Below are 9,920 nucleotides of genomic sequence, written 5' to 3'. Positions count from 1 at the left end.
CTGTGTTGGCCCTGCTTTGGTCTACCAAGGCTTGAATAGAATGAGTTGTGAAGCATCTAGTAAACTTATATCTTAAATTCTTCCTGTTCTGTAGATAACACATTCTCTTTATCTCTCGAATTTGACTGCATCTTCAGACCCCAGTGTCTCTCGTGCTGCTTACAGCTGCCTTTGCTCATTATCTGGTTGGTGGCAAGGTCAGGAGCCCCTTACCTGGCTCCATTTCCCACTTTGACTCCTTCCAATCCATTCTGTAGTCTCAAAATAAGCTAGTATATAGCTATGTCCCTTCAGGGGCAGGGTAATCATACTCCCCTAATAAAAAGAAATATTGGAGAAAGTTCATCTTAGAGCTTTGAGTTGAACAGATAGCTCTTTCTTCTCTTGGCTCCCCTTGTCTGTCTTACCTGGAAAACCAGCTACTAAGTGACATAACTGAGCAAAGTGTTATAACACTGAACTTCACGTGTCACTGCAGTTTCAAGGGTTTTGTGTCCCAAACAGGCGATATTTTGGAGAGAAGATTGGACTGTATTTCGCCTGGCTGGGCTGGTACACAGGCATGCTCTTCCCTGCAGCCTTCATTGGGTTGTTTGTCTTCTTGTATGGAGTCACCACTCTGGATCACTGCCAAGTCAGGTACGGGGAACTCATGGGTGAGCTTGCCTCTTCTAAATATTTGGAGATGACAGTTTACACTTTAGTGGTGGTCATAGCTTAAATGTATATATATAGTTTTTCACTACTTTCCCAGTCTGTGGTGAACAGTTAAAAAGGTCCTCTAGATTTCTTGTCTACTTTGCCATTGCAGCTTCTGTCTTTTGCTGCCATGGAAGCAAAAGTTACAATTACAGACAGATTTGTGAGCAAGCATCTATCCATGGAACTACTCGTCTTCATTCAGTGGCTGCTAGGTGTTTTCTGAGGTTTTTATTTCCCATCTTAAAACTGGTACCTGCTGCTAGTGGTGCAGAATAATAGCTAGCAATCCCTTTTCGTAGATTCTGTGTTTCTATGAGGAATCTCTGTACCTAAGCCACAAAGACTCTTCACCCAATTACTAAAGCCTACAGAATGATCAGTCACTAGATGGGAATCAACCCATTGGTCTCAGGTAGCCACAGGGATCTTATTGCACACCTGGACTGCAGAGACCCTAAGCAATAATGTTCCTTTTAAGAATAACTGACTTTGTCTCTTACCTGCAGAAATATTTTACTTTTTGTAATATTTTAATAATATTTGGGTTTTCCTCAAGGTTTAACATTTTTAGTTGTTCTTCTAATTTATTGATTTTATCATGTGCATAGATGAAGGTGGGCTTTTAGGGTGCCTCACTGTTTCCATAACAGTATGAAATTGCTTCACATGGTGAAATGTTGTGTAAAGGACTCTTTTTGTTACAATTCATGTGTAAAGGACTCTTTTTGTTACAATTCAAGTTTAATTTATTAATATATAAATAGAGATTTATAAATAAGATTTATCGAAATATTAATACATGCAGGGGTTGTTTACACTAATATCAGAAAAGACTGAAAACCTTCTGGGGGCATAAGATGAGTATATTGGTTTTAATTGTCAGTTGGACACTAACAATATTTTAGAAGAAGAATCTAAATACATTCTGCATCATCAAGAGGAAGCCCTTCTCTATTCTCCTTTTCAGTAAAGAAGTCTGCCAAGCAACAGATATCATCATGTGTCCTGTATGTGACAAATACTGTCCATTCATGAGGCTATCAGACAGCTGCGTCTATGCCAAGGTAATTCTAAACAGACATCATTTTTGGTGGGATGGAATTTACTGTAAGCTTTCCTGGGAAACACTGGGTGGTTATATTCCTCTGTTATTTCCCACGTTTGAACCTCAGATTGTGTTGTAAGATGGAGACATCAGCAATCAGCATTCCAAAGCAAATATCTTTTTGGATTTTGTTGTTGTTGGGTTTTTTTTAGGTTTTTTTTATTATATATTTTCTTCATTTACATTTCAAATGCTATCTCCAAAGTCCCCTATACCCTCTCCTCACCATGCTCCCCAACCCACCCACTCCGGCTTCCTGGCCCTGGCATTCCCCTGCATATAATCTTCACAAGACCAAGGGCCCCTCCTCCCAATGATAGGCAAATATCTTTTTGAATGTGGTATATCTAGGACATGTGCCTCCAGGTAGCATCACAAGGCACTACATGATGGCCTGGTGCAAAGAAGATAGCTGTTAGAGTCAGAGGAAGTTCAGTTTACATTTTGTTGTTGTTGGGTGATGGATCAGTAAATATTTAAATGCTATTCTATGCTCCCTGTGGGGCACATAGCTCTGCACTCACCCAAGAGCTCTGGCTTCATGAATGAAACACACACACACACAGTGTTATTTTTAACATGCCTTACTAGTTCAATGTCTGGGCCACTGCTGAACCTCCATGTAACTCGCACACTCCCCTCCAATATTCCTGAGTTAATGTTTGCTGAATCTATATTTCATCTCTGGTACCGCCCCCCACTCAATCAGGCGAGTGGCCCCTGGCGCCACTACCCTGACTCTTATATGTCAGCAGGCTCTTAAGTCTAATCTCTCTGATTCCCTGTCATGGAGACTCTGTCCCTTCTCTCTGCATTTCTTGCCCAGGAATCCTAAAAGTTCTACCTCTGTCCCCCTGCCCAGCCATTGGCCATTGGCTTTTTATTGACCCATCAAAAAACAAACAAACAAACAAACAAACAAACAAAACAACTGTTGGCAGGGACCTGTAGCAGCCATGAGAATTCTCACGTAAGCCCAGGATCAAACCCCCAACATTTTATTCCCTTTGTCCAATAAAAAGGCTATTTTTTCTCAGATATAAATTGAGCACAACCATAACAATTAGGCCAATTAAAAAGTATGGTATATAATTAACATCTAGTCTATCTCATTTGTCAATTTAGATAAAGTACCATATATTGTGACTTAAAGAATTTATAATTCTATACCTGAACCATCCTTTCAAATCTATATCATCTTCCTCAATGCTAAACAACTTAAGTTTGGTTGTGAGACTGAAGTCTTCAACCCTGTAAGAAATCCAAGAACAAGTTAAATATTACCTGAATATATAGAAAGCACAAAAACACAGCTTCCAAAGCTTAACCAAATTGTAGAGACAGCTTACTACCTGGACAGTCCCCTATCTTCAAAACGTTGGAGTATCTATCTTCAGCTTTCTGGCCCAGGATCATCTGTCAGACCTTAAATGAAGCAGGACCTATGAAGGACTAGTTTACTCTGCCTTGGCAGAGTTAAGCTATCAACAATCCTGCATCATATGTCCTTTCTTGGACAGTGTTTTTTTGTCTGTAGGTAAATTAAGGAAATTTTTGTCCAGTGACTACCTTGCCATAACTTTCCAGTTACAAATCTATATGGAGGTTTTGATGCACAATTTCTTCTTTGAACTGTGAAGGGGATACTGTCAGGAGCAAACAAATTTCTAGTCAAATGATCTTTAATAATGAATTCATACAAAATGTCATTTTCTGTGGATTTCTGATGTTTTTGAAGACTATCTATATGAAGTATATCTGAACTGTTAAACCTTGACTACTCTTAGCTATTTCCATTTGAATATTGCAGAAAGCACATTAATACAATTAGATCAGAATCTAATATAATGATGAGTTTACTATCTGGTCCTTAACTTGCCTTACTTAATCATCCTAAACAGTTTGTAATAGCAAATATTAGAAGGACTGGGTCTAAGCCTTGTTTGTATTCTTAAATGAGTTGCATAGGCACAATGCCTATCTAAGAGCAACAATATTAATTTCAAATTTTGTGTCAATATAAGACATTTATACCAATGAAAACCTTAAATTTGCATTAATCTATACATTCTGTACCAATGTGAAATTATAACTTCAATTTGTATCAATTATCAAGATTTTTACCAATGTAAAACTGTGGCTATATAATGCTTTGCTTAAGAATAAGTAATCCATCCCATCTATTTCCTAACTGTTCCAAGTGATGTCAATTTCCAAATTATCCCTTAAAATGACACCCTATCTATAATTTATAAAATAACCATAACCAGACACCCACACCCAAGGGATCAGGAATACAACTCTCCACAATTTCTTGCTGAAGAGGGTGACAAACATTTTTTAAAGGGATGGGTAGGGGTAGAAAAATTAAAAATCTGGGAGACTTAAGAAAAGAAGCTTTGGCATCTGTTATCCCATCTCTGTGTGCTTAGAAGGCTCAGGGCTTGACGGAAGTTCTGACTGGATCCGTCTGAAAGGCTGGATGAACAGAGTCCATCTTTAAGTCAGGATAGATGGTAGAGTATTTTATCTTATTGACAAATATGATAGACTGGTGTTAATTATATATCATAATTTATAAATTACATAATTGTTATGGTTGTGCTCAATTTATGTTTGAGAGAAAAGAGACGTTTTTAATTGGACAAAAGAGGTGAGATGTTGGGGTTTTGATTTGTGCTTACATGGGAATTCGCAAGGGCCCCTGCCAACAGTTGTTTTGGGTTTTTTTTTTTGTTTGTTTGTTTTGTTTTGTTTTGTTTTGACTGATCAATAAAGAGCCAATGGCAAATGGCAGGGCAGGGGGATAGAGGTGGGACTTTGAGGATTCCCAAGAGGAAACACAGGCAAGAAGAAGGGCAGAATCACAATAATGAGGAAGCAGAGAGATCGACTTAAAGGCCTGCTGACATGTAAAAATCTGGGGAAATGGCTCCAGGGGCCATTCCCCTGATTGGATCTGGGATAACAGAGATGAAATATAGATTTAGCAAATATTAATTCAGAAATACTGGAGGGGAGAGTGTGATAGCCTTGGAGGTTTGGAAGTCACAACCATTAAGCTAATAAAGGCTATTAAATATAATGGTTGCATATGCATGCCTTTCATAAAACCAGAGCTCTTGGGTTGGTACAGAGCTGCAAGCACACCCCCCAGGAGCTCAGAACAGGTTAACAATTTACCACTACAGAGTGATTTCTGTTTATTACTGATTACATATGGAGCAACAGTACACATTGTGAGAATTGATGTGATTTGTATTGTTTTGCTTTTTACAATCCAATGAAATTCATTTTTATACATTATCTTAGCCTAAAGGCCAAGAAGCAATGGACTTTACATTTTACATTTTAAAAAAATTAATCATACAATCCTAATTGTTCTTCCTGCTGCTGGGATGAAATTCTCTGAGTAAAGCATTCAACAAGGAGGAGTTTATTTGGGCTAATAATTCCTAGGTAGCATCCAACATGGCTAGGAAGGTATGATGTCAGGAGCAGGAAGCATATTGCATCTGCAGTCAGAGAGTATGGGAGGATGAATCTCATGCTTAGCTAGCTTCTGATCCAAGTCCAAGCTCAGGGTAATGGAACTGCCCACTTTCAGAGTAGAGCTTCCCACCTCAATTAACTCAATCAAGAGCACCCTCATAGAGGCAGGAGGAGGGGGAATGGGATAAGGGACTTCCAAAGGGGAGCCTGGAAAGGGGGAGGCATTTGAAATGTAAATAAAGAAAATATCCAATTAAAAAAATATTACTCCTCACAGGCATGACCAGAGCTTGTGTTCTAAGGAATTATAGACCCTATCAAGTTGACCACTCAATATTACCAATCACAGATGCATGGATTTTGCCAGACTGATAAAGGGAAAAGGCTGAAACCCCTGCTTTAGACATTCCATGACTAATCCAGGAACCTAGATGTCCATGCATTATTCTTGGAGACCTCTGCCATATGCAGGTTGGGATTTGACTCTACTCTCTACCATTTGTTTGCCAAGAACAAGTTATTAAAGTTCTCTGATTCTTTTCATCTACAAAGTGGACATGGCAAAACCTATCCTAAGATCTCAGTAAATGACAGTTGTGGGTTTTTGGCTTTTCTCTATCATTATTGTCAACCATCAAGTCCAGGTCAGCTGCCTGCCCATTGACCTTCCATAGGTGCTGCCTTTCTGGGACTAAGTTTGTTGTTCCTAAGTGTATTTAGGACCAGACCTCTCTGACCTACTCAGTGACAGGTCCTGATAGCCAAATAGTGCTATGACTGATTATCATCATATGCTATCCCATTCCCCTTTCTCCTGGTATGTCTTAGTTTAACAAAATATTAGATACATTCATCAAATTCCTAGAGGATTTTTTTTAAACTTCAAGGCTGTATCATATGCCAACAAAATCTATAGAGTTCAGGTTGATGAAGTCTTTCTCCTAAGATCCACTGCCTATGTGTTTGCATAGATTCCAGATATAAAAAGGGTTGGCAGATTTTATCAAACATCTGTGATTACTGCAGCCTGGATCTATCTAATTACTCCGTTGGCTTTGCACTGCTTTGTTCTCTTAGGACAAGAGAACATTTGACAGGCAGCCCACAGCCCGCCCATCCATAATAGCTACAGGGCTGCAGGTGGTGAGTCCTGTGGGCAGAGACCAAGCTGCAGCCGTCAGCTGTGAGTCTAAAAAAATTTGGACTCTGAATGTATGTCACAAGAGACCAAAAAAAGCACTAAGTGTCTCTACCTATCTTGAGAGGGCATGTAGAGCAGGACGTAAGGACAAATTAAGTAAAGCAACCTTGGGAAATGTACAGTTAAGAAGTCAAGAATTTGTCAGAAATGTGATTTTACTGAAAAGTCATTGAAATAATTTATGTTTTAGAAGCTGTGTTTGGAAAGCATCAAATCTGTGCTGCTGTTTGGTTTTTGTCTGGTTTGGTTTTTCCCTTCGGTGTTCTCTGCATTTTACTGCCAATGAAAGGATTTCTAAAGTGAAGAGTGAAATCCTCTTTCTAGGAAATCCTTGATAACTCCTTAAACTAACCATCATGATGAATAGTTCAGAATATTCAAATTTCGTAGGGGCTTCTGTTGGCAGTAATTCTCCTGAAAATAATCCTAATTTCCCCATTATTCCCATAATTGCTAGGTAGCTTGTGTTATTTCTAACCTGCATATCAGTTTTAAGGCAGATGTAATTATCCTCATTTTACTCAGAAGTGTAAAACCTACTCATCCTTACTCACAAGAAAATAATACTGGTAAACATGGGCCTTGGTTTACTAAACTACACCAGGCCCTACTGAACCATATGATGTTTAGACTGAATTTTGTGTTTAGTTTTCCCTAAACACGTTATACCAAAGCCAAGAATGACAGAATCAGAGGTCTACAGGATTTCTTTAGAAGCATTTATTAGAAATGTCAAGAGTGAGTTTGTGGGACTTGTGTATACAGAAACCCTGGAAAACAGATCCTAGGTTATCAGCCAGCTGTGGCTCTGATCATTCTTGGCCTGTGTGAGAGTCTGAAACCTACCACCAAGTGTTTTAAGCAAAGAGAGACTGACACGCTTATATTTTTTCTGCAAAAACAAACAAACAACAACAAAAATCAGGAGGTATCTCCCAGCCTATACCTAGCCATCCAGACCCTCAATGTCTTTTCCCAATACATGTGCATGTTGGACATGTATCCTGTGGATAGGTTTTCTTCCTATGATGGGAAGATGACTGCATCTCCAGACTTCTGCCTTTCTTCTTTCCTCCTTAAGTATGTTTTATTCTTATTTTAAATTCTTGGTCTTTGGACTGGGGATAAAACTTAAAGGCATGACATTTGCTTGTATGAGGATTTGGGTTTTATCCCCATCATTGAAAAAAAATGCTTCAAATTTTGTTCTATTGTTCTGGAGTGTATACTCCTTTAGAAAGTGTATGTTTGGAAATGACTAAGAAGTAAAATGGTTGCCATGCAAGTGCAAGAACCAGAGTGCGGATCCCTATACTCACATAAAACTAGGCAGGTACGACAACCAGCCTATAATCACAGAATGCCAGAGGCAGAAAGGGAAGCCCCTAAGCAAGCTGACTATATTAGCTGAGTCAGAAAGTACTGGGTTTGACTGAAAGGCACTTCCTCAACATATAAGATGGAGAACAGCTAAGGAAGTCTCCTGGCATTGACCCTAGGCCTTCATACACACAGTAAGTACACGGTCATACTGATATGCATGCCCACACACACATTTGCCCCAAACAGATCCATTTGATACCACCGACAACCTTCTTGGAGCATCCTGAGGTCTTTGTTCTTGTGTTTTATTAATATCTGGAGTCTATTCTCTTGCTTTCTTTGGTGGGAGTTAGCCAAGGGAACCATCAGGTGAGTTAGATTATCAGTTTACCAAGGAACTAGAAGTTCCAATTTTCTTACTTCTTCTGATTCATACTGATAACCACAGCGGAAAATTGTCTCTTCAAATGGTTATATATCCTATCTGAAGGAGGTACTCTGCTGGGCCCTATAGATCCAGGTACTCCTTCAAAACAGCACAAGAGACATCTGCTGTGGGTGGGAATGATCTAGGCAACCCAGAATGACAGCAACAATGCAATCGAAAGTCTACCCTCGTGTTACAGACTATTACACTCACCAGAGAGCAAGATAAGGATCCTGAACGCACCATGTACTAGAGTTCTCGGGATTTTGTGATACTAGGTAGCCAATTCTGCCTCGACGCTCCTTCTGGCATATGAAAGGAATAGGATTTAGATACTTGTGTGGCATTTAGTATTTGAAAGCTGCCCATCTCTCTTATATTCAAGGAAAGAAAAGGCATAAACTTTCAGAATAATGCAAAACACTTAGCACCATGCTAAGGCAAGAAAACACCTGTTTAAGCTGGGCATATTCTCCAGGGACAGTAAAATATACTAGGCAAACATAAAATGCCCCAAAGGCTATGCTTTATGAAACTATCAGTCATTGGACTTTGGTGTGATTCAGACTGGAGGTGGAAAATGAGTGTGGCTGTTTTGCAATAAGGTACTGCTAACATCTTTGGGGTATGAGGACTGCATAAACATATAGTGATTACATGAGGCTTTAATGAATGTAAGAGTGGATTTGGTTATGGTTCTTGCCTCTTGTGTTCATAATGCTAAAATACAAAGTAGCCCACAAAAGATTTGCTCAAAACTACAGAAGCAAACGCTTAGTTCTATTTTTGAAGAAAAAAAAAATGAGCGACTAGAAACAGTATTTGGGAAATTCAGAGCCTGTAAACCAGCAGCAAAGCTCCTTTCTAGTCCTAAATATAGTTATATCCATACCCATATAGATGTATAAGAGTCTTTATAGTTCACAAGTGGAATTCTTAGTAGCCCTATTGGATCTGCTGCCAAATTTTCAATTGCATGATCCCAGTGTAAAGGGAATAAACTCTTCTCCACATCTGAGCCTCATAGTCAGAAGACAGCCCCCTTCTCACTCATTGGCAAAGGGAATATTCACCAACGAATCCTTACAATGCTCACTCTATCACCATAACTACTTCTATGCAGCTTTAAAAATAGCTGTTAAAATGTGGTTTGTGAGAAGTTAACTGATCTGATTCTGTTATTCCCAGGTGACCCACCTTTTTGACAATGGGGCCACTGTGTTCTTTGCTGTGTTCATGGCAGTCTGGGGTAAGTGAATAACAGCCATAAAGCTTGAGTTCCCACGCATCTACCCTCTAGCATGTTTCTTAAAGCCTAGATGAGAAAGCTTGAGTAAATTCACTTGGATTTTCTGATGGCAATGAGCAGGTCAATAATTTACTTTTAAAGTGATAATATACAAGAGAAATCTGTCTGATATTTTCCTCTAAATTCTTTGACAGCTTCATCAATTTCCTTAGAATTATCCTCCATCTCTGGCTCTCAGGATCGTTCTGTGGCAGATAGCCACCAAAGATTTTGGCATCTGAATCCTATCTATGAATAATCTGATTCCTATAAGAGTTCTGCCTTCTCGCCGGGCGTGGTGGCGCACGCCTTTAATCCCAGCACTCGGGAGGCAGAGGCAGGAGGATTTCTGAGTTCGAGGCCAGCCTGGTCTACAAAGTGA

At 39.3% G+C, this 9,920-nt stretch overlaps 1 protein-coding gene across 7 annotated transcripts in view; it reads left to right on the top strand.

Annotated features, from left to right (window-relative positions):
- Ano4 (anoctamin 4) overlaps positions 1-9,920 on the top strand; it is a 374,740-nt gene that overhangs the window by 297,910 nt on the left and 66,910 nt on the right. For all 7 annotated transcript variants that reach the window (XM_021174227.2, XM_029482964.1, XM_029482962.1 and 4 more), the window contains 3 exons: positions 505-639; positions 1,670-1,766; positions 9,439-9,499. In XM_021174227.2, the coding sequence (XP_021029886.1) occupies positions 505-639; positions 1,670-1,766; positions 9,439-9,499 (293 nt within the window). The remainder of the gene's footprint in view (positions 1-504; positions 640-1,669; positions 1,767-9,438; positions 9,500-9,920) is intronic.

This window comes from Mus caroli, chromosome 10 (genome assembly GCF_900094665.2).
Source record: "Mus caroli chromosome 10, CAROLI_EIJ_v1.1, whole genome shotgun sequence".
Lineage (NCBI taxonomy): Eukaryota > Metazoa > Chordata > Mammalia > Rodentia > Muridae > Mus > Mus caroli.
The sequence above is the reverse complement of the archived record's forward strand: the minus strand, read 5'-3'. Positions and strand labels throughout refer to the sequence as shown.